The sequence below is a fragment of the Dioszegia hungarica genome, assembly GCF_025882075.1.
Source record: "Dioszegia hungarica strain PDD-24b-2 chromosome Unknown MKK02contig_31, whole genome shotgun sequence".
NCBI lineage: Eukaryota > Fungi > Basidiomycota > Tremellomycetes > Tremellales > Bulleribasidiaceae > Dioszegia > Dioszegia hungarica.
In genome coordinates, this window is record NW_026515780.1 from 203951 (window position 1) to 225999 (window position 22049).

The 22049-nt window shown below is 57.6% G+C and overlaps 10 protein-coding genes across 10 annotated transcripts; 3 read left to right on the forward strand and 7 right to left on the reverse strand.

Moving 5' to 3' along the window:
* Positions 1–266: 266 nt before the first annotated feature.
* On the reverse strand, positions 267–1458 carry MKK02DRAFT_41300 (uncharacterized protein; the record flags this gene model as incomplete). The annotated part of the gene is made up of 2 exons (XM_053091511.1): positions 267–827; positions 883–1458. The coding sequence occupies 2 exons, from the start codon at positions 1456–1458 to the stop codon at positions 267–269; spliced, it is 1137 nt and encodes a 378-aa protein (XP_052941933.1).
* A 353-nt stretch (positions 1459–1811) lies between these two features.
* On the reverse strand, positions 1812–4538 carry MKK02DRAFT_20836 (Catenin-beta-like protein; the record flags this gene model as incomplete). The annotated part of the gene is made up of 12 exons (XM_053086320.1): positions 1812–2018; positions 2102–2236; positions 2298–2534; positions 2583–2745; positions 2803–2951; positions 3061–3378; positions 3472–3760; positions 3827–3933; positions 4009–4053; positions 4131–4201; positions 4258–4380; positions 4457–4538. 12 exons carry the CDS (start codon positions 4536–4538, stop codon positions 1812–1814), a joined length of 1926 nt encoding a protein of 641 aa, XP_052941934.1.
* Positions 4539–5367: 829 nt separating this feature from the next.
* Positions 5368–6555, forward strand: MKK02DRAFT_41302 (uncharacterized protein; the record flags this gene model as incomplete). The annotated part of the gene is made up of 2 exons (XM_053091512.1): positions 5368–5568; positions 5626–6555. 2 exons carry the CDS (start codon positions 5368–5370, stop codon positions 6553–6555), a joined length of 1131 nt encoding a protein of 376 aa, XP_052941935.1.
* A 394-nt stretch (positions 6556–6949) lies between these two features.
* MKK02DRAFT_20855 (uncharacterized protein) lies at positions 6950–10549 on the forward strand (the record flags this gene model as incomplete). The annotated part of the gene is made up of 9 exons (XM_053086325.1): positions 6950–7159; positions 7214–7357; positions 7412–7669; positions 7758–7902; positions 7965–8617; positions 8663–9387; positions 9461–9908; positions 10021–10200; positions 10301–10549. The coding sequence occupies 9 exons, from the start codon at positions 6950–6952 to the stop codon at positions 10547–10549; spliced, it is 3012 nt and encodes a 1003-aa protein (XP_052941936.1).
* Positions 10550–10895: 346 nt separating this feature from the next.
* Positions 10896–12170, reverse strand: MKK02DRAFT_41304 (uncharacterized protein; the record flags this gene model as incomplete). Its single annotated transcript, XM_053091513.1, has 2 exons — positions 10896–11655; positions 11797–12170. 2 exons carry the CDS (start codon positions 12168–12170, stop codon positions 10896–10898), a joined length of 1134 nt encoding a protein of 377 aa, XP_052941937.1.
* Positions 12171–12725: 555 nt separating this feature from the next.
* Positions 12726–13628, reverse strand: MKK02DRAFT_41305 (uncharacterized protein; the record flags this gene model as incomplete). The annotated part of the gene is made up of 1 exon (XM_053091514.1): positions 12726–13628. The coding sequence occupies one exon, from the start codon at positions 13626–13628 to the stop codon at positions 12726–12728; it is 903 nt and encodes a 300-aa protein (XP_052941938.1).
* A 449-nt stretch (positions 13629–14077) lies between these two features.
* MKK02DRAFT_41306 (uncharacterized protein) lies at positions 14078–15265 on the reverse strand (the record flags this gene model as incomplete). The annotated part of the gene is made up of 2 exons (XM_053091515.1): positions 14078–14716; positions 14762–15265. The coding sequence occupies 2 exons, from the start codon at positions 15263–15265 to the stop codon at positions 14078–14080; spliced, it is 1143 nt and encodes a 380-aa protein (XP_052941939.1).
* A 48-nt stretch (positions 15266–15313) lies between these two features.
* Positions 15314–16643, reverse strand: MKK02DRAFT_41307 (uncharacterized protein; the record flags this gene model as incomplete). The annotated part of the gene is made up of 2 exons (XM_053091516.1): positions 15314–15805; positions 16296–16643. 2 exons carry the CDS (start codon positions 16641–16643, stop codon positions 15314–15316), a joined length of 840 nt encoding a protein of 279 aa, XP_052941940.1.
* Positions 16644–17732: 1089 nt separating this feature from the next.
* Positions 17733–19838, forward strand: MKK02DRAFT_30695 (putative actin filament organization-related protein; the record flags this gene model as incomplete). The annotated part of the gene is made up of 5 exons (XM_053088110.1): positions 17733–18012; positions 18217–18459; positions 18510–18556; positions 18611–18901; positions 18951–19838. The coding sequence occupies 5 exons, from the start codon at positions 17733–17735 to the stop codon at positions 19836–19838; spliced, it is 1749 nt and encodes a 582-aa protein (XP_052941941.1).
* A 145-nt stretch (positions 19839–19983) lies between these two features.
* MKK02DRAFT_20830 (POT family-domain-containing protein) lies at positions 19984–21926 on the reverse strand (the record flags this gene model as incomplete). The annotated part of the gene is made up of 2 exons (XM_053086318.1): positions 19984–21619; positions 21691–21926. The coding sequence occupies 2 exons, from the start codon at positions 21924–21926 to the stop codon at positions 19984–19986; spliced, it is 1872 nt and encodes a 623-aa protein (XP_052941942.1).
* Positions 21927–22049: the final 123 nt, after the last annotated feature.

Consider the following 22049-nt stretch of genomic DNA (forward strand, 5'->3'; position numbering starts at 1 on the left):
GCGAGATGGAGACGAGATCGGGGAGTATCATAACATCGTGAATGTTGTTGTAATATCGCAAACATCGACACCAACGTATCATGCACCGCGAGATGCCCATACAAGTACGTCTGCAGCTGGCGCAGAGCGGCCGAGGGAAGCGGGAACTGATCATATATTACTACTGATCAGCCATGTGAGTGCTCGGTTCACCAGCATGCCATCATGTCAGCCTTTACTGACACGGGTGCCAGCCACTCGACGAAGACAAAATCTTGCTATGTGTATCATGCACCTCTACCCTCCAGGGTGTTTTTCGTTACTAAGTCCGTGTCCCGCAGGCCCGCTCTCAGCTCTTTAACCGTCCCACCTCCCGCCAGATCTCCATACTCCCCACTGCGGTCCACAGCGACCCACGAGCAGCCCCACGCCCTCTTCCATCCCATCCCGCCAAACGTCTTCTGGCTCGCGATATTCCGCTCAAATATCACCGCAGACGCCCACTGTCCCTCCGACCCGCCGCCCATCAGTCCCCGCCCGGACTTGATATGTTCCCTGACCACCCACTGCGCCAGACCCTTACGTCTGTGGCCCATGGTAGTACTGAGGGCACCGATGCATCCATCCGCATCCGTCAGGACGCGGCAGGCGGGGGGTCTGACTTTGCTCTGAGCAGCGTCTTCGGCGGCGAGATCGGGCGCAGCCCTGTCGATAGAGGCGGTCCATATCTCTTGGAACGGGTCGACCTTGTCGCTGGTCGAAGATGAGAAGGAGCGGATGACCGTGGCCCATGGGAGACGATACGAGTAGTATACCGAGTCGCGCGCTACATCTGATCCGCCAGAGAACTACTAGGCTTAGCCTTCATACCAAGAGATATCGGGCTGTCTTATCATGACTCACATCTTCAACGTCGCACTCTCGACCGATATCAGCCTCGTAGCCTTCGACTACATCCCCTTCTCGCTCTCCTACGTCTAGATTAATCCTCTGTTCCTTGCCTGAACCCAGGACAGGCGGCATCCACACGGCGCAGACAGGGCGGTGCTCTCCGCCCGCAATCTCCTTCTCCGCCGCTTCCACCCATAGCTCGTGCAAGCCTCCTATCATCGCTAGGGTCCTGTCCTTCTCCATGACGTATGTCCTCAGCGCGCCAATGACTCTTCTCCTTGCCGCCTCTAGCTCAGCCCCGTCCGTCCCGCCTGGCGACTGAGTGGATTCGGATGTATCGAAGATCCGCATCTGAGATCCCGGCAGGGGCGGCAGAGTAGCGATGATGGTCCCTTGAGAGTCTATGGGTACTGGGGAGCCGTCTGCGGTGGGTGGTATGGTGCTCCATATTGGGACATGAAGCTCGTAGGCTGGCGAGACAGGGGAGAGGATTGTCCCGAGGACGAGGAGTGAAGCGGGGAGGTGGTGCCTTAGGAGGGGAAGTATCGATTCGCGACTGTGCTCGTACAGCTTCTCCAGAGGCGACATCGCAAGTGCGACAAATTGCGCAGAGTAGGAACGATAGCTATATCAGAGGCGTACAAAACAAGGACACAAGGCAAAGGCAAAGGCAAAGGCAAAGGTGAGGGTAAGCGTGTCACCCGCCCCCGTTCGGATTAGAGCAAGCGTCCCTCAGATGCAGGGCTGATCTGAGTGGAGGCGGGTGCCACGCTTAGGTGAGGGTCGAGTGGACGCGTTGCATCAAACAGAAGTGTCGGGTTTGACCGACGGTTCCGGGGGCAGTTCAGACAGGCGCTAGCCAAGCTGGGCATGGTATACGCAGAGACCCCGACAGTGGGATCAGCGCATCAGCCAGTAATGACTCTAACGAGATGGCATGCTTATACGCATCCTTCTAAGAACCCCATCAAGCCCGCCAGAATCACCCTTTTATTTCTCGCTTCTGGGTCGTCTTCGCCCTCCTCCTCCATTTCCTCCTCCCCATCGCCCCCTACTCCTATATTCCGCCTGAACTCTTGGAGGCTGGCGAGGATATCTGATAGGGACTGCGATTTGCGCGACAGGAGAGTTTGAGCATGTGCTCTTGCCTATGCACGTCAGCTTCTTGCTCAGCCACTGAAGACGCGAGCCCCGGCGGTCCAGCTCGAGCATGCAAAAGATCATTACTCACTCCGTCATCCTCCATACACACCCAAGCCAGGACGTAGTCCGCCGTCTGTAGCGCCGCCAGTCCAGCTTCGATGCGACGGAGATACCAGTCGTCCTCTTCTTCTTCCGTCACTTCTTCCTGATTTTCCAACATGATCTGTATTGTCAGCTCGTCTCTTGGATGACGCAAATCTTTACCGTTAATGGTGAATACGCACATTTCGCTCCTCCCTAATTTCCTTCTCCACTACCACCAATGCTCCCTTGGCTCGCTCTCTGAGCTCCAATAATCGCTCCACCTTTTCATACTCATTTTCCACGAATTTCATGATCACCCTGATCCGGCTCGGCGATTCGGACGGCAGGTTCGTGAAAAGCGAAGAGAGGATGGAGAGCAGGTGTTCTTCGTCTTCGCGCTGAGGTGTCGCATGGGTTGACTTCTTCTTAGGCTCGTTCTGTCCATCAGCACACGATCCATATGTCAGGTTGGAGAGCGGTCGGACTGATCCAAGCGAGAAGAGATAGCAGACCTTGCCCATATACAGCGAAAAGAATGATTTCAGTCCCTGACTCTCAACAAACTTCTCACATGCGGCAGTTCCAGCTTCCGTCTGCATCGCGTAGTCGAGCACCTTCATCGCTCTTGTCCGCGCCAACAGCTTCTCCCTGCAGAAGTCAGCCAGGGTGCTCAACTCAGCCACACGCGATATAGGTAAGACTTACTTCATCATGATGATCATCAATTCTGTTCCCTCTGCCTCGATGAAGGCAGTCTTCACTTCTGGCTCGCCGAGCAGGGAGCACAGACAGTTGAACATGTTCTCCATGAACTCGACTTCTTCGCTATCTCCGGGATCCTTCTTGCGGTATTGCTGCTGCATCAGCTCTGGAACCTAGCTCAGCGACCAGAACATTTGCCGCAGAGATTGTTCCTCCCTGGCGACGATATTGCTCAAACAGGCGAGAGGGGATGTCACTCACAGACAGCACTTTCAGCAATACCTCCACCCCATCTTGCTCCCACACCTTAACAACAACCTCCCTGCCACCTTGCAGCAAGATACTCAGCACTTCGCTCGCGTACTGCTTGTTGCTATCATACTCCTTCTTTTGCACTCGCTTGAGCAACCACGGGAGCAGTGTCGTGTCGCCGACTATCTGGGTAGCTAGGGGCGGCAGGAAAGAGAGGAGATTTTCGAATACGCCCAGGATGGAGAATACACCTTGGGAGTCGGTAGGTTCGGATTCATCGAGTCGGGAGAGATTGGCTGTGAGGAGATCGAGTAGGGAGTTGTTGAGCTGAGGGTCAGCTCTGACTCAGGCCGTATTTTGGCACACTGCTCCCCCAGGGTAACCATGTCCTCGCATACCGCCTCGCGAGAGATGACTCACCAGCTCGTCGATCAGATCCCCCATCACCCGCCGCACCTCTCCCATCCCACCACCCCCTTTTTCCTCCTCTTCTAGATCATCCACCTCCGCACCCACATCTTCGTCCGTCAGCTCCTGTACGACCTCCACGACGTCCATGGCTATATCCGTATTCTCGTGCGATAGAAGATTCGTCAAGAGGGCGACGGTGCCTGAGCGGATGAGTTCAGGGTAGGAGAGAGGGGCGTTTTGAGTGAGAGGGAGGAAGGATTTAAGGGAAGTGTCGAGGTCGGCTTCGGAGTCGATGAATCTGGGCTGTCAGCTGCAGCATGGACAAATAGCCTGGAGTAAACGACGCAGTGTATGTAAGGCTCACTTTGACGGGTCGTCCGGGAACTTGCCCCGCTGTTCGGCGTTCTTCGCTACCGTCCTCTCAAACTTGGCGAACTGCCGTCTCAAGGCAGGAAGAGTTGTGGTGCCCGCCTATCAATGTCAGTCAAGATCTGCTGAGGCCGACTGCAGGCCCACAGCACAGCAGGCCCGTCAAGGGGTACTCACGTCTCCGTCATCGTCTCCTGCCTTATCGAAGATATCCAATATTTGCTACCTTGGTCAGCTTGTTCTCCTCGGACAGTTCCGCTCATAGTATAAGAGCGGACCATATGAGGACGTCAGCTCACCTGCTGCTCGTTGTTTAGTCCTCCGCCAAAGAACCGTCCGTCCTCATCGTCATCCCCTTGACCCATATCGTCTGGTATATCAGCTCGCAGCCCTGAGGGCGTTGAACACCAATGGTTCAGAGCTCACCATCCATATCCTCCGGCGCAGGCGCGTCCTCGTTGACGTCCTCGACCGTTGCAGCGCGTCCCTTTCCCTTCCCATTTGCCGAGGTATCCTCCGAATCATCAGATTTGAACCGCTTCAGCATGTCTTGCCGTCAGCTACACTCCATGATAACTGTGCGGCGCATTTGACGATAGTGGTCGCTCGTAGAGATCGCACCCACCTTGCGTGGGCAGAGAGGTCATCTTGCGCTTCAGACTCCCCGTCGGTAGCGCGGGGAGCTTGAACATTTTGTCAATGTCCATCGTGGAGTGGACCGCCTGGTCTACACAGCAGGTCGAGCGGTACTGATGGGCGCTGAAGTAGCCGAGTTGTCTCTCAGGCCGTTGGCGAGAGCTCTAGGGGTAGAGTAGCTATTGAAGGTCTATGGAGATAGTAGATGTATGGTTGCTGAAGGAAATTCCTGTCGAGTTGACCTCCACCTTTCCGCCGACTACCTTCATCTGTCAACACCGCTCTTTCATTGTCGACCGAGCGATCTATCCAAGGCTCATCGACCGGTGTGCCTACGGATGGTCTCGCTCGATGAGAAGCCAGACTGATCTGCTGCGAGTTGATATCGACCATAGCCCTTGCCCGTTCAACATTTCCCCAGGCACCATCCCACACCAAGGCCCCCCTCGACCGTCGTCGCCGGTCTATGGGTACCACAGCTCACTACGTCCCATGCATTCTAGCTCGATCTCAGGTGTATCTGTTCCTTCATTGGATCCATCCCGCCCTGATGCCTGATGGCCTGCGCTGCCCGCAGGAGGTGAGTTGTTCAAGGGCGTCACACGCGTTCCAGACCCCCCTTGACTGCCTTCAAGCCCCGCGAGGACAAAGGATTGGCTAAATGAGCTAGATACTCTGATTACCTCGAAGCTTGGCGGGCCCACACTTCAAGTCGAGTATGTTGGAGCAACAGCTCAACGTCTTAGCTCTCTACTTTCCATCTCTGACTCAGTCGCAGACCTAGCAGATCTTCCGCAATCCTACTCGACTCCAGCACCGCCAACGCCACCGTTACTTACTTCCACCCGCCACATCCACTCAGACAGACAGGCATACTCACGCACACCCCCATATCTGACCATGCCTACTCCGCCCGACTTACGATCTTCCCGGACGACCTGGAGGTCTATCTCCTTCCGGTCACTCGAAGCGATGCTCAGATTCGCTCGCAGATATACGTTGCGACAAGACAGCAATCGATCTGGTTTGACTGTGCTTCGATCGAGTGACCCGTGTCCCGGTGAGCCGTACTGGTCTCTCCCTTCCGGACCAAACGGGAAGGTAAGCTAGTCCGTCCAGGCCGAGACTCTCGGTAGATGATGACAGCTGACACCGCAGGCGTTGTCACGTCAGGGTTCCGACTTGCCGAAATCCCCAGGCCTGTCAGGCTCGACACTCATAAATGATGACAGCGCAGCGGACAACTTCTCGAAGCCTGATGTACCCAAGTCCGCCTCAGAAGTCGTGATTCACGCCGCGGATCTCCCTCCGCATTCGATCGACCCTGTTACCGACTACCAAAAGATCGCCGCCAGCCTATCTGAGATGTACGATCACCAGAAGATGCATCGTCCGCGTGACTTCAAGATATGGAACGACAAAGCAGCCGTGGATCGCTGGAAGCTTTACGGCCATCTGGACGACCAACAACTCCTCGCGCTCGCCGTTTACGAGACGTCGCTCCACGCTGATTTCTATATCTGCGAAGACTCTGCGGCGCATGACGCCGGGGGGATGGTGGGCGCAACGTCTTTTGCCACAGCGTCAAACGCCCAACTCTCGGCCGCGTTGCTCGAGCTGTATCGTTGTCAGGTCAATCTCCGGCGCCAGCAAGAAGAAGAATGGAATCCGACATACCTGAGGAGCACCACGGACATCATGCCTCATATACTGGGAGATCATGACGACGAGACTCTCAAGAGACATACTGAGCAACTGATGAGCGTTCACCGCAGTGTCCACTCCTCCAAGACGGCCAAACTCCACGAGGCGATGTGGACCGCAGCGACCCTGAGATGCGCGAGCGCCTCAGAGGTGATACCGGTACTTGATTCGCTCGCAGCGGCTGTTGACGGGCTCGATGAAGAACTCAAAAGCAAGCTACACGACCAGTTCACCGAGCTGAATTGTAGACTGGAAGGGATAGAGACGGCGAGACGCACTATACCGATATGGTCGGATCCTGGTTGTAAGGATACGCCCGACAATGTCGCAGCGATGCTGCAGGCCGGAGGACCGCGCGGGGATACGGATTATCAGTATGTGTAGATCTATGCAAGGAGTCGCTAAGGCTATGGTCACAAAGATGACCGGGGAGGTGCATGACTGGCCGGCGCTGCGACAAGATCCTTCACGTCCTGCACCTCTGTCTCTCAGTTCAGCTCCATTCGTCCGCGTGGAAGACATGCCTATCGAGACGTTCGGTCTCAGTGTTCGGCGCGGATCTCTAAGATGCCTGGCTCCGCTCGCTGCTCCTTATGGGGCCCGCGCGCCTCAGCGCACCGGACTGTCACATCACACCGGCGCCACCCGCCACGACCGCCAGCCAAACCATGCCGTAAAGCCACTACCGACCTCCAAAGCCTCCACCTCGACACCCCTCTTGTGCTCTCTCCTTCATCTCCGTGCATCCATCCCAATCCCACTACCTGGCATAGCCGCGATGTTCACGGTCCCAGCCCATCTGCCTAGAGCACCAGCAACTCCGTCAGGGGTGACAGGGCAGCCGGATCAGAGCAAGCCGGACCGGACACTCGACTTGCTCGCGCCGTTCTTGGACTCCTCTCCCGCTTCGGCGGGACCTTCCAGGTGGACCGCTGGCCAAGCTACGGGTGTAAGAGAAAAGCTGGAGCAGGCAGTCAAGGAGAATAAGGTGGGTCATCCTGCGGTTTTGCTTGGAAGACAAGACCCGCAGCTGACAGAATAGGCGAGAAGCCATCAACTTCTGCTGGACAATTTTAGCACCATCTCGTCGCATATCCAGTTGGCGGATGCGCTTCGAGAACAGCACGGTCGAATCGCGAGTCGGCTGGCGTCACTAGAAGGCCAGATTGACCCCTCAAATCTCCAAGTAAGCTATATCTCTATTGGCTGCCAGCAAACTCGTCAAGGGCTAATCGACCAGACCTCATTCCTCCCGCCGGTTATATCCCAGCTAAATCGGCACTTCACAGCTACAAATCGTCGGTCCCGCGCCGCCGCGCATGTCAAAGCGCTGAAGGCGCTGCAGAAGCAGGCGGAGAGGGTGGAGGAGCTGGAAAAAGCTATTTGGGGCGGGAAAGGCGCGGAGGGCTGGGTGGTGGCCGCTCTCAGTCAGGCGGAAGGCGGTCCGCGGGCAGAGGATGAGGGGATTGCAGGGACAAAAGTGTCCTCGGCTATACAGGTGAGTCGCTATAATCGAGAAGCCAAGCCGTGTCCGAGCATATCACTGCGCGCCGAGGGGCAGAATAGAGACGGAGCTGACTCGGCAGACGAGAATACAGCTCTTCCGCTCTATGCTCCTCGAACAGCTCTCTGATGCCTTCTCTAGTGCGGTATCACTCACTGCGCCTAAGAGTGGGAAGGGGGAAACAACATTGCGCGTGTCGACCGAGACGAAGCTCCAACAACCTCGAAGTGAGCTGCGTGTTTCGTCAGCTGCGGAGAATCAGCTGATATCGTAGTACCTCGCCCAGAAGACCGCAGTCATCCATCGCAATCGTCCGAACCATCCCCCGACTACCCGCTCGCCCACATTTACACCACACTGTCCCAGCTCGGCACCCTCCCACCCCTGCTCGAGGCCCTGTCGAGCAGGATCTTAAGAGATCTGGTCCGACCACTTCTCGAGCATGGATCGAAATACCGCTTGACCTCCGTCTCCCCGTCCGCGAGCTCAGCTGAGCTTCGCCTCTCGTCATCACCCACCATCACCACCCCCGCGGACAAGATTAGCGGCAGCTCCTTCCTTCTCGAATTCCTCTCGACCTCGCTCTTCCCCTCTTCCCCTTCCTCGGAACTACCCGAGCGTCACCCGTTCATCTCCCGCCTAACACACCAAATCCTCAATGATTTGCTGCAAACAGTGATTATACCGGCTATGCCTGCCACAATCGCCGGTATAACGGAATGGCTCAACCTGCTGACACAAGCGGCACAGCTCGAATCGACACTCGCGGTCATGCCGGACAAGGTTATTCAGCCATTCGTCGAGGAGCGGGCGGGGCAGGAATGGGTGCACAGCCGAAGTAGAGCGGCTCTAGAGGAGGTAAAGCAGCTCGTGCTGGGTGGATGGGGTGGATGGGACGGGATGGAGGCGAAGCGAGAGAGGGAGGTGTCCGTGCTGGTCGAAGTGGAGGAGGATGAGACAACTGCCGCTGTCATTGGCACGGGGAAGGAAAAGACGGAAGCGGTGGAGGTGGATGGAGACGAGGACGGATGGGGACTCGACTCGCCCATCGCCAGTACGCACCCGGATATACCGGCCCTTCCTCGGAAAGAGGAGGGTACGGCGGCAGACCCAGTCGTCGTCGATGCGGAGGAAGACGCGTGGGGCTTTGACGATGACGACAAGCCCGAGGATGCGCCTGTCAAAGCGAAGTCAGCGATGTCGGTATCGGTAGCAAAGGCGGATGCGGACGAGCCAGACGGATGGGAGTTTGATCTGGACGCTTCGAAGCCCGCCGCTGCAGCTTCCGCTTCGGTCAAACCGGCAAAACCAGTCAGGGAGGCGAAGAAGTTGGGCAAGAAGGTCGCGCGGGCGAAGCAGGCAGAAGCGGATGCTATGGCCGACAGCGGATTCGGCAATGAGGATGAGCAGATGTCGAGTGGGATGAGCGGGATGTCGACCCCTGCTTCTTCGAGCGAAGCACGTTCGGGGCAGGAAGGAGATGGCTGGGGATGGGACGAGCCAGCCCAGCCGCCACCAGTCGCCCCACAAGGCTTGCATCACGAGAAGAGCGCAGAGCTGGTGGTGGAGAAGCAGGCGGCGGCGAAGCGTATGGTGACCCGCCAAGAGAGGCGGGTAGTGGAGGAGTCCTACCTCGTTTCCAAGGCTTGTGAGAAGCTGTTGGGGCTGGTCGGGCGATGTTTGGCGGAAAGTCGGGAATTGGAATCATCATCGTGAGCCTCCTCGTCTCCAGCTATTCTGGACCGTGCTTTGTTTTAGGCTCGAGAGGGAAGGCTAAATGTGTAGTCTACCTGCATCGTTCACCGCCCCCGCTCCGCAACTCGCCCGCGCTACCTCTACCCTGCTCGACACCTTCCGCGCCCTCATCCCCCTCACATCCACCCAAATTGCCGATGTCCCCACACTGTCGATGCAGCTCGTCAACGACTTCAGCTATATCGCCTCCCGCTTGCCATCTCTTGACCAATCCAACCCCTCCTCGCCTGGATCGACTACCTATACCGCCAGCGGACAAGGATACGACTGGGGCATGGCGGACCAGCAACGCCGGCTGTCCGCTTTTGCCGAAAGTACCTACGAGTCTCAACTTCGCCGTCAGGTCGATGGGCTCATGGAGCTGCTTGATGAGGCGCAGGGGTGGGACGGGACTGGGTTGGCGGCTGGGAGTAGGAGGTGCGAGGGCGCGATCAGGGGGGTCAAGGAGAGAATTGATAGCCTGGGAAGGGTGTTGAAGGTATGTGCCATTTTCTCTTCGTCGACTCCGTGCGGAAACCCGTCACTGTCCACCACACTCTTCTTCGTGCTCTGGATTGGTCGTTCCCTTTTTAGCTTGCGCTGACTCATAGCTCGTCATGCCCGCGAGCGCATACTACCCCACACTCGGCTACCTGATCGACACCACGGTCAAGCGTATAAGTGCCGAAGTGCTGGCCCTACCAGACATCACCGAGGTGGAGTCTGAGAAGCTGGATGAGCTCTTGAAGGTGCTGCAGCCTCTCGAGGATATATTCGAGGGGGCCGAGCCGGTATGTCTCCTCGTTTTCACTCGTCCATTGTGCCTTCCCATCAGCTTGACCTCTATCCGTTGATTTTGCTATTTGTCCTGCCGATAAGCTGACTTCTCAGCCAACAAGTATTGTCTCCCACGCCCCTCACTGGTTGAAATACAACTACATCTCGGAACTCCTCCACGCCAACCTCGTCGATATTACCTATCTGTTCGATACGGGCGCTCTGGTTGATTTCACAACGGAGGAATTGGTCGGCGTCATAAAGGCACTCTTTGCGGACTCGGAGAAGCGTGATGGGGCCATCGAGCGGATTGAGCGCGGGCGGGGAACCCAAGGGGAAGGGGCGGGTAATCTTGGGAGATGAGCTGGTCCAGGGTCGTCGATGGGGTACACGATGGTGTGCTTGCTTGCCATGAAGACGCACGTTTATGATAGCTCTGTAAACCGACAAGCCGGCCAGAGCAGAATCAAGATCATATCTATTGCATGGTAAAGTACGGTACAATGAGGACACACAATCAAGAGCTAGGGGAACAACGCAAGGGATGGTTTAGGATAAACAAGTTAAAAAAAGCAAAGCTCCAAGAATCAAGGACAACGAAAGCTATGATGGATGTTATTGACAAGATGGTATGGGTGATGATTGGAAAAAATTCGAGCCCAGATGTTGATCACCTCCCCTCCTCTCCCGGCTAGAGCTGAGGTTAGGCTCACTTCCCCTCCGCCTCCCTCGCCAACTTCTGCTTCCCATCCCTCTCCGCCCCCCTCTTCCCAGGCGTCAACTCCTCTCCATCATCATCCGACCCATCCTCCGGCTCCGTCTCCGGCTCGACCGGATCCGATGTTCCCCTCAACATCATTTGCACCAGTTTGCTCTTCCCATTCCTGGGTCTCCGCCCCGCCCCCATTTCCTCCGAGAAGCCGCCGGCCGGCCCCGCGGGAAGAACAGTATCTTCCTCCTCGTATGCGCTCGACCCGGTCGTGCTTTCCGTCGCGGTACTGCGACTACTTCGCGCACTCGAGCCCGATCCGGGTATGCGTTTTGATGGAGAGTTTTTGGCGGATGAGGATGAAGGGGTAGTCGCGGTCGACGCCGAGCGGGACGGAGGGGGAATGTTTTCTTGATCCTCCAGCCGGTCCAGTCTGGAACTGGAGGAAGAAGAGGAGGAAGGGAAGAAGTCGTCTACAGGAGCAGACAGAGACCGGCTGGGTGCGCGCTTTGAGTCGGGCGTGCCGATTCCCACACCGAGGGTGGCGTGGTCGGGGTGAATCGGGAATCCGGGGTCATGGATACTCCGCGTGACCCCGTTGACGTCTGGTTCGGCCACGGGTAGAGCCAGAGATGTGGATGATGAAGCGGCCGAGCGACTGTAGGGGGAGAGAGGGGGCGAAGGGGCGAGGAGGGGGAATTGGGGTTGGGATGAAGGGGGAGCGGCGGGTGGGGTAAAAGTCATTCCTGATATGCCAGATCTGATCGTCAGCTATATTCTGTCGAGCTGGCGCCCTGCCTGCCCTACGAGGATTGGTCGCCTTGATTCAGATTCGCATCCGCCACCCAGCATGTCCCGTTGACTCCCTCACTCAACCCCTACAGTATCACCGATAACTCACCTAGGACTCGCTTCGACTTCGCCCACAAACAGTCTCCTCGCTGGACTCCGCCCAACTCCCAGATCGTCCCTCTCCAGCCTCTCCCTCACTTTCGGCGTGATCTCCGCACTCCCTCTCCTTCCCGATCTCACACTCGTATCCTTATCCAGCCCAGTGCGCGACACCTTCCGACTTCCACTCGCTGATCCGCTCCCTTCTCCCCTACTTGATCCCGGCGACGACGGCGCGGACCGCTTGTGACCCAATGAGAGTGGCGATGGGGGTGCGAGGAAGGCTGATGTAGATGCCGCACCGATGGTGAAGTTGGCCAAAGGGAGAGGGGCAAGTGGGGCGCGATCTCGCGTTCGGGTGACCATTCCGTGTCCGTTTGACATGGTGGGAATTGCTTTGGTCGGTGATATGGTCTGCTGGCACTGTTATAGCTCTGTTGCAGCTGCTGTGTGGGCTGTATATGGGTGTATGCTAGTGTATGTGATGGTGATAGAGGGGTAGATGAACAATAGAGTAGAGCTGCTGATGCATGCTTGATCGTCAACACGCGTCAGGGCGAATTTATGCTTTTTTTGATCCCGTCGCCACCCAAGGTGCCACACTCCAAGAGGAATGTGGCAGTGTGGCATTAGAGGGAGCCTGGAGCGGTCGGAGCTCGGTGTATCGGTGGTGACCTCCGTTGCGAACGCCCGGACGGCAAGCACACGTCGCAAACATGAGATGAGATGACGGCCTTCTCTTCGCCAGGATCTTCGACTCCTTAACAAAGCGGGATCCCCGTTTTGTGGGGTCCCTTACGCTTGCGGTTGGCAGTGACGACCCAGTTGACCATCGCATCCTCCCTACGATTCGATGCTAAGCCGCCGATGATGGCAGGAAGTCACACGTGTAGCCAATCGACAGTAACGGACGTGTGGCGCATTATGAGCTGCGTCACGTCACCTCCAGTAGCTCGCCGCCGTGTCCCATGCGCTCCTCGCTACTCCCTGTGCAGTCCCTGCTGCGCTTCTCATCGCAGCTGTAGTCCCGCCTTCCCCGGTCAACACAGCACCCGAAGGTAGATACCCCGCAAGCTGACTTTGCCACCCTGATGCAAATCCGGAGGGACAGTAAGAACTGTAAGCGGTGGCGGCGACGGTAGCGGCGGTGGCAATGGCTAGGCCGGTGACTGCGGTGTAGGGGTGCTGGGAGATCCAGGTGTAGCCGCTCTGGAGATAGGAGCAGAAGTTGCCGAGCACGGACTTGGGGTCGGAAGAGGGGTTGGTGGTTCGATCCTGACCTGGTGCAGCTTGAGTCGGAGGCGGGTTGTCATCTGCCCAGGACTGCTTGGCGTCGTGCAAGTCATCATTGCCACCGCCTTGAGACGTGTACGAGTGACCTACGGCGGAGCTCTGGTGCTCGCTGGCATCCTCGTATGTCTGGGTATCCGCTGTTCCGTCCGTCCGCCCCGAGTCGCTCCCCGTCCGCTGCAAGTCTGCTGAGAGAAGACCAGCACTTGCCTCCCCCAGAGAAGAGGGGGTCGTCGTGCAGTAGTAACCCAACGAAGAATCGTCATCGCTTTCGCGGTAGCGTCCAATCTTCGCCAAATCCATTTGGAGTTGCGCTTTCATCTCCTCCGCCCGCTGATCTGCCTGCGTGTCGACCTCGCGAAATCGGTCCAGTATTGCGTCAAAGGTAGCGGAGGGGTTCGAGGAAGAGGCGATGGCAGAGGGAGCATGGCTAGGTCTGTAGAACCATGCATAAGGGTCCCGACTGAGTTGAGATAAGGGGACGAAATTGGCGAAGGGAGCCAGATAACCTGACTTGACCACAGTCGCAGGATGGTGATTGGCGATGATCATCTCAATGGTAAGTCGTCGGGGTTGTGGATGTCGAATGATAAGATGCGATGGTAGACTCCAATGACTGACATGTGCGAATTGATGCGCCGGTACTCAGTGTGGATGTTCTGGAACATGTCAGGAGACTCGCCTTCATTCCCTGATGTTCGATCCCTCATTAGGAGCATCATAAAGGATGATGAGTTTGTTGCGTGTAACGTATCAGTGCACCCTAGAGACTGCTGTAGGGCGCGGAGGCTCGATGTTTCGCGCTCCCGTCAGTAGTTAGGGTACAAGCTTCCAAGCGGTAGCTGCTTATCTAGCTGTCTGCTGTCAGACGATCATCTCACGGACGCCAACAGTGACTGAAGATTTCCTAGCCAAGCTCACTTACCCCATCGGCCGACGTGCATCCCTGCTCGACACTTCAAGCTGATCCGCCCCTCCTTGCCCCCGATTCCTGATTACAGCTAAGCCTCTCCCTCTCGGCCCGCCATCCATGCCAGCAGCACCGCCCACCCTGTCTCTCCCACTTCTACACCTCTTTTTCGCCACTCCGTGTCCTTCCTGCCCTCCGCCACCCTCATCTCCTCCAGCACCTCCAGCGGTACTACTCCGCCGTTGACATCCGTCCAGTCCTGCCACACCGCTTCCGGTCCCGCCACGAACGACCTGATCCGCCACCCATCCTCGGCATCCTGATAATGGAACGACCCAGCGGGCGGCGCGACTGCCTCACCGGCGCCATTTGTAGGAGCCGTGCTCGGCGTATCGGTGTGTTGGATGAAATTTGTGTTGAGCCGCATGTGCAGTATCTCCGCGCCGCCGTGATGATACGAATAGACGAATCCGGTAGACTGGCCGTTTTCGTCGAGCTCGCGCAGCCGATCAAAGTCGTCGAAGGACTGTCCGCCGACGAGGGAAGGACCGAAGGAGAGATGTCGGAGGTGGGGACTGCCGCGCAGATTGGAGGCGAGTGCAGGAGTCATTGACTGGACGGGGAGAGGGGAGCAGACAGTCTGCGCGCCGAAATGTGAGGGTGGAGCGGATATTGGGATGCGGTTGAAGTGGAGAGTTTCGAGCTTGGGCCACGTAGGTATGTATTGGAACTGTAGTGTCAGCTCTCTCCCCAGGGGGGTCTGAGAAAAGCGTACGAGGTCAAGCATCAAATCTGTGGTATCAAGGATCAACATACGCGTTTCCGCAAAGCGGAAGAGATAGTGGACATGGTCCTGATACCTTCGCTCGCCCTGTCGTCTCTTGACTTCTTCCATGAAGAGTTTAGCCCGCCCCTGGAAATGAACGTGCTCCAGCTCTTCCCACTCCCCTGCGTAATCAACAATGTTGCCGATCGCTGTGGTGACCGATGGGCACAGCTCGTCGAAGCGGAATGCGAGCTGGCGCGTAAAAAGACAGTCGCAAAGAAGGGCATAGATGGCTTTATGTCCGTCCTCCCCGTCTGTAATATGATCGCCGAATGCGAACCGGAGGTCGACAAAGGAGGCTGGCCAAGGTAGCCTCGTGTACATGGTGGGTAGCCCAGCGTCCTCCCAAGCAGGAAGTAATTCGTGCTGTAGGTCGGCTTCGAAGATTTGAAGCCTATGCGCGGCATCGACCAGCTTGAGGACTGTCTCTGCGTAGGTTATTGATCCCCGCATGAGATACAGACGAGTGAGCGATGTGAACTCGATACCCGACTCGAGGATTTAGATGTCGAGCGTTTCCCGCTCCCAGGGATCTCCCGCCGACTCTAGAATCAGCTCCTCAAGACTGAAGGAGATTAGATCTAGAAGGGCGACCGCGCCGCAAATCAAGCCCGGCCAGGGGGTGAGGCGGAGCTGCTTGACCATGTCGAACCGCCTTCCGTCACCTTTGCGCAAGATCTCCCTGACCTTCGAGCGGAGAGCAGTCCGGCACCTCTCCTCGGCGGGCCAGCTCTGCCTGTAATCCTCTACATCCGATACGCCATGCGCGGAGATCTCGAGAGCCCTCCAGATGGGCTCCTCTGTGAAGGGGATGAACCGCTTGGCCGTCCGCGCGAGGGCGAGGGCGCCATTCCGATCCAGGTTGTCTGCGATGCGGGTGAGGATCTCGGCGGGTAGGTGTAAGAGAGCGCCTGAGGGGATGGATGAGACAGGAGGAGCTTGTGCGTGGAAGGGTTGGTGGGCGGGGGGAATGGAAGGGGATAAAGGCGGAGTCTGCGAGTCAGCTTGAGGTCCGTCTTGCTAATATTTGTGCGTATCAGCAATCTGGACTTGCCGAAACCAGCGAGGTGGTTCCCATCTCCCTTCCCCCATCTTCTCTACTGATTGATCTTTGCTGACCTCCGGCGCTCATGATCTATATGCAGGTACATGGTGAAGAGAGAGAGAGTGATTTGAACGAGCGAAGGTCTGCGGGTGCCGGAGCCATCGGTTCCGTCGGAAGGCTTGGAGATCTGCCCTTCAGAGTTTCAGCCATCTGCAGGGGTATACGGACAGCTCTAGGCTACAGTACAGTCGGACAGACGATACCGGGAACAGTATATAGACCTCGCAGATCCCACAAGCAATACATGTCATAAACCCTACCCAGCAGCTAGTGACCATCTTTACAGCGCTCGTATCAAATTCCCCCCTCTAACAGCACGCTCGCAGCCAGAAGCGCAATTAGCCCACCCGGCAGCGCATGGAAGACCCCAGCTCCTACCCTCCCTGGCCCCGATCTGGCTATGTACAGCCCGTCCATCCCAGCCACCACCACCCCAATAACCGCCAATACCGTAGCAGCAGCCGACCACTTGCCCTGCGATATGAACGCGAGGAGGGTGAGGCCTGTCCCGAGTTGACGAGCGCCGACGAGGGAGATATAGGCCGCTGTGGTGGAGTGTGACGCGGAGCTGGCGGATTGTGACTTGGAAGGACTGGGCAGGGGGATGGGTATGCCGAATTGCTTGGAGAAGCCCGAGGGGTCGATGATGGCTTGTAGCCCGGTGAGGGTGCAGAGGACAGTGAATGTTGAAGCGACGAGCTTGAATACAATGAAGAGTGTGGTCATGATGTGTTGTGAGGGTGATCGTTGGGTGTTCTTGAGGATGAAGCTCGATTGTGAGAAGCAGACAAAGGGGTCAAGCCTCGCGGCTGTGCTTGAGGAATGTGGATCTTTGCGCCCGCGGAGGTCCGCGGGCCGCGTGAACAAACCAGCCCATTGAAGCGCTGTGATACATCCCCACACAGCTCCTTTCCACCCATCACATCGCGCCCAGTGGAGACGGCCCTTCTCCGCAACAGCTCCCCCCTTCATCTTGGTTCGTCCGCCAATCCAGCAAGACTTTCCAGCCAGCCTCCCCCACTTCCACACCCCTACGCCGCCACGCCTCCTCATCTCTGATCGATCTGCTCTCGACTCTAGCGCCATCTTTCGTCGTACTGGAGCCCATCGCGATGGGTTCGTGGAGTGGAGAGGCAAAGATAGCAGAGGCGAAGCGTTTTGAGTGAAGTGCAGGAGACTTCCGTCGGAAGCAGGCCCATCGTGCAGGACTGCTACGGCGGTGATGCAGCATCGACCTGATGAGATCAAGCATGCATAGAGCATAGCTGCAGCCCACAGCGCCATAGGCGACGACTAGGAGATGCATCTGTCTGGCGCCCTGAAGCAAAATGGCACACGGAAGTCTGATACTCAGGCGCTTGTCATGCCTTGAACCGAGGTCCCTAGGGAGCCTTACACCAGTACCTCCTGCAGATGATCGAACTGCGAGATAGCCGCCAGCTCTTGCCTGAACAGCAGCACCAGTACCCAGTCATGCTTCTGCGCAGGCGCAATGCAGTGCAGCTTGAATATATACAGTAGAGCAGAGGCAAAGTGAGGTAAATAGCCGACGGAGACCGCAGGAAGAAGTGGCTCGGCCGCCGAAGACCGGTGCTGATCGAGATCAGCACCGCTCCCTTGCTGATTGATACCCCATCTCTGCTTCTGCCTCTTCTACTTATACTGATCAGCTGCGACCCACTCGCTGCATAGTCCACTCCTGACGGTCATCCAGGCAACCGCCTGCCAAAAAGTCACCAGCCAGCTCGTCCCCCAGCGGTCAGAGATAACGGACCTCCTTCTAAATCTCACATTCCTCCCCACCTCCAACCCGAAATGAGTTTCCAACCCCCACCCCGGCGGACCGACTCCCCCTCCCCCTCCAAGCCCGCCGAAGCCGAGCCGGCAGCGACAGGATGGAAGGCCAAGATGAAGGCAAAAGGAGCGGTATGGGGCAAAGTCGCGATGGATAAGGGGATGGCGATATCGGATAACGTCGGCGGGAAGGTGAACAATATCGCGGAGAAGAAGTTTGGGACGGAGCATTTCTGGCCGGTCACGGGCGACTTTGGGAGGGAGATGGACAAGTGCGCGAGAATATTGAGGACATTCACCGGTGAGTCTGGGCTCGGACGCGAGAGGTCAGAGCAGGATGGTCTGTTCGGCCTCGCTGAGCGGGAGCTGGACTTCGACTTGATGTAGAAATAAAACAACCTCTCAGCTCTATCCTCTCCCAGTCCTTCTCCGAGATCATTGCGTCTTTGCGATTGCTGACACTCCTTTCTGACCGGAGCCACCAGAGCCGAAGCTGATCCTGCAGTCGAAGGCGTAATCAACGAGGAACCCGCCGCTCCAGCCTCCGGAACAGCAACCCCAGCAGTAGACGACAAGGGCGAGGCCAAGCCCGCCAAAAACAAGTACAAGAAGGTACTACGCAAGATACCTCCCAAGGTCATCGCGAATGCAAAGGGGCTTGTCATCTTTACCTCGATGCGGACCGGGTTTGCGCCGTTTGGCGGAGCGGGAGGAGCGGGAGTCGTGGTAGCCAAGTTGCCGGATGGGAGTAAGTCTCGCTCTGATTGAGGATGAGGTGGATGATAGCTGATAGCTCAGCCTGGTCTGCTCCCGCGTCCATCTCTCCAAACAACCTCTCTGCCGGTGTAAGCCCCCACAAGAACCCCTAAACATCTACGCGGGCCCGGGCTGATCCGTAGTTCCTCATCGGCATCGACGTCTATGACGCCGTCCTCGTCGTCAACTCCCAAAAGGCTTTGGACTCCTTCAAGACCCACAAGGCCACCATCGGCGCGGAGCTCGGTCTCGCTGCTGGCCCATACGGCGCCGGCGCGTCCGTCGAGGCAGGTCTCGACAAGGCACCGATATGGAGCTATATCAAGAGCAAAGGGATGTATGCGGGTGTGGAGGTCGTAGGGCAGGTGTTTGTGGAGCGGTTTGACGAGAATGCGGCCATGTACCACTGGCCCGGGGTCAAGGCGGGAGATATCGTGAGTACTGCAGAGATAGGGAGAAGGGGAAACACAGCTGACAGTATAGCTCGCTGGGAAGGTCAAAGTCCCACGTGAGGCTGCGGCCCTACACGAAGCTCTCAAGGACGCCGAGACGGGCCGAGCTCAGGCTGCCAACCCTCTCAAGCCTGATGGCGCCGAGGTGATCCAGAATCAGGCGGGGGAGATGATCATTCCCGATGCGGGCGGGGTGGTGTTGGAGGATGGAGAGATACTGCAGCTGCCGCCAACGCCGAGTATGATGGAAAGCGGAGAGGCTGGCGAGAGCGGTAGCGGTGGCGAGAAGAGCGGAGCCGGTGGTCTGGCACCAGTACCTGGACCAGCGCCCACACCACCTCGCCTACCTTCTCGTCCCGTACTGCCCAAACGAGAATCCTCCGCCTCGAATTACGGTACACCGCCAGAAGTGACACCGGTCGCCCACCCTTCCTCGGACCCCTTCACCGATGCTCGGGCCGCGCCAAGCTCGAACGCCACCCTACCTCTCTCTCATAGCCTCCCACCTCCAGCCCACTCTGGCGATCTACCGCCTTCCTACTCGGACGAGACTCCCGCCTATGCCGCTCCATATGCTGCAGCGGCTGGTGCGAGCGGGTACCCCGACGAAAAGGCAGAATTGAAACGGCGAGATCAACTCGAAGCTGAGCAGGCCGCTCTAGCAAGCCAGGGGAGCGGGGCCGATCATGCTGGTCAAGGGGCATCGGGGGCCGGAGAGGAAATGAGCGAGAGCGAGAAGCGGGAATGGGCAGAGGCAGAAGAGATGATCAGGTTAGAGAAGGAGGAGATGGAGCGGCTGCAGAGGTCAAGTTTAGCGGGGACGCCTGGATCAGCTGGAGGCGATCATGGTGTGCAAGCAGGGGGTATCTCGGAGGGAGTCAAGGGTATGAGTCTAGGCTCGCACCCTTCGGGCGTGTAAGATCTGTGGAGGAGATTGTACAGTGCAACCGATAATAGATGTCAAGAAGCTAAAAGTATACCATATTGCACCCTACCAATACCAAAAACTGACTACCTGACTAGATTAATCTATTTTTCCCGCCTAATCCCTTATTCTGCACCCTCTACATGTCCTCATCGCCCCTCGCCTTCTTGTCCAGAATCGCCTGGGGCTGATCGTTACCCGCCATACGGTCTTTGTCGGCAAACTCGGTCATGGGGATGTTGAGGTGCTTGAAGTAGGTGGGGAAGAGGATGGAGCAGAGGAAGGTGGCACAGGCGAGGGCAATCCAGGGGTAGATGAGGTACGGGTCCTGGATGGCCTTGGAGCACGCGAGGGAGATGGCAGCAGCGACGGCCGAGTTGAAGAGGGCCAAGGCGTAGACAAGGGCCTTCATGCGTGCGGGCGACCGGGTGTAGGCCAGCTCGTACGAGGTGACGTTGACGAAAAGCTCTCCGACCGCGGGGACCATGATGATGGGGATTTGAAGCCAGATGGAGACGGGGGTAACGGTGGCGCAGGTGGACGCGTAGTAGCCGCACGCCGAGAGGGCGTAGATCCGCCATTGAACGATGGCGGCAATAATGTCCGAGAAGCACGCGAGGAGGAAACCGATGGCCATGCGGGTCATGGGCTTGATGGGACGGCCGTAGTGCGCAAAGAGGGGGTAGAGACCAAAGTTCAGGATGGGGGCAAAGATGATGATGGCAAGGGGGTTGAACTTGTCGATCAGGTCGTTGGGGACACCGTTGAGGGTCATGGCGCCCGACATGGAGTTGGCCGAGTTCCCGATACCGCCGTTACCGAGGGTGAAGATGGGGATGAGGGCAAAGACCGCGCAGGCGTTGAGGGTCTGGCGGATCTCGTCGACAAACTTGTCGTCCCAGAACACCTTGGTCACGTCCAGACCACCCTCCTGCTCGGCAATAACCGAGGGACGAGCACGGTCCCAGAAGGCGTCACCTCCCTTCCACATACGCTTCCACCCGCCATCGGCCAGAAGACGACCGAAGACCTTGCCGACCTCGACGACGACCGAGCCCTGAGGAGGCGCCTTGTAGAGCTTCTTGGAGACCATGACGAGGACGACGGGCATCATGAGGTAGATGATACCGGGGAGGAGGAAGGCGAGCCAGAACCCGACGAGACGGGCCGAGTAGGTGGTGGCGACGGCAAAGAAGGATCCGACGTTGATGCACCAGTAGAAGACGAGGAGGTACCGCTGGACAGTGGTGGTGGGGTCGACGATGACGCGCTCGCCGGAAGGCAGAACCTTGAGCGTGGGGTGACGGACGGGGGACTGGTCGCAGAGGAGGGGCCCGAGACAGGGCTTAATGAAGCCAGCGGCACCAGCGAGAACGAGGATGGAAATGATGAAGGCCGCAAGGGAGCCGTCAGGGTTGGAGATGATGGAGGGGATGGCAGGGATAACGAGGATGATGTGGGCAAGACCGCCGACGGCGGTACCGATGACGATGGTCTTGAACCGACCCCACTTGGTGTCCGAGACGATACCGCCGATGATGGGCATGACGTACGCGAGGAAGTTGAACATCTGGACGAGGGCGGTGGCAGTGACGGAACCACGACCGAGGGCACCAGCGGACTGGTTGAGACCGGCAGCACCAGGTGCGACGGCACCGGCACCGTTACCACCAACGGGGAGGGGACGGTTGATGAAGTTGTTGAAGGGACCACGGCAGCCGTAGTAGGAGGCGCGCTCGGCAAACTCGATCAAGCACATGGCAACACCAGCCCACCTGAAAGTCAGCAAAGTTCAGGAAGAGCAGCCGGTAGAGCAGTGATCACAAGGCGATGAAGAGATACTCACGGCAAGGGAGCAGCGACCTTCCTCAGCGTCAACAAATCCTCCTCCGTAGGGACCAACTCCATATCCATCTCATCCCGTCCACGGCTGACCGACGAGGTCACCGGTACGGTGATATCCTCGCTGTTGAACTTCTTGTCGTCGTCATATTCTGTGTGGGCGAGCTCCGATGTGGGCTGGCCACGAGGGTTGACAGGCGCCGACTGGAAGTCGAGGACAGTGTTGGCGGTGTTGGACATCTTGCCGGGATAGGTCGTGTGAGATGGGGAGCAGCCGGATACGAGCTAGAGAGGTATATATCCTTCCATTCCTGCTCCAACCTCCACTCCGCACTCGCAGATAAGCGACAGCGCGTATCTCGC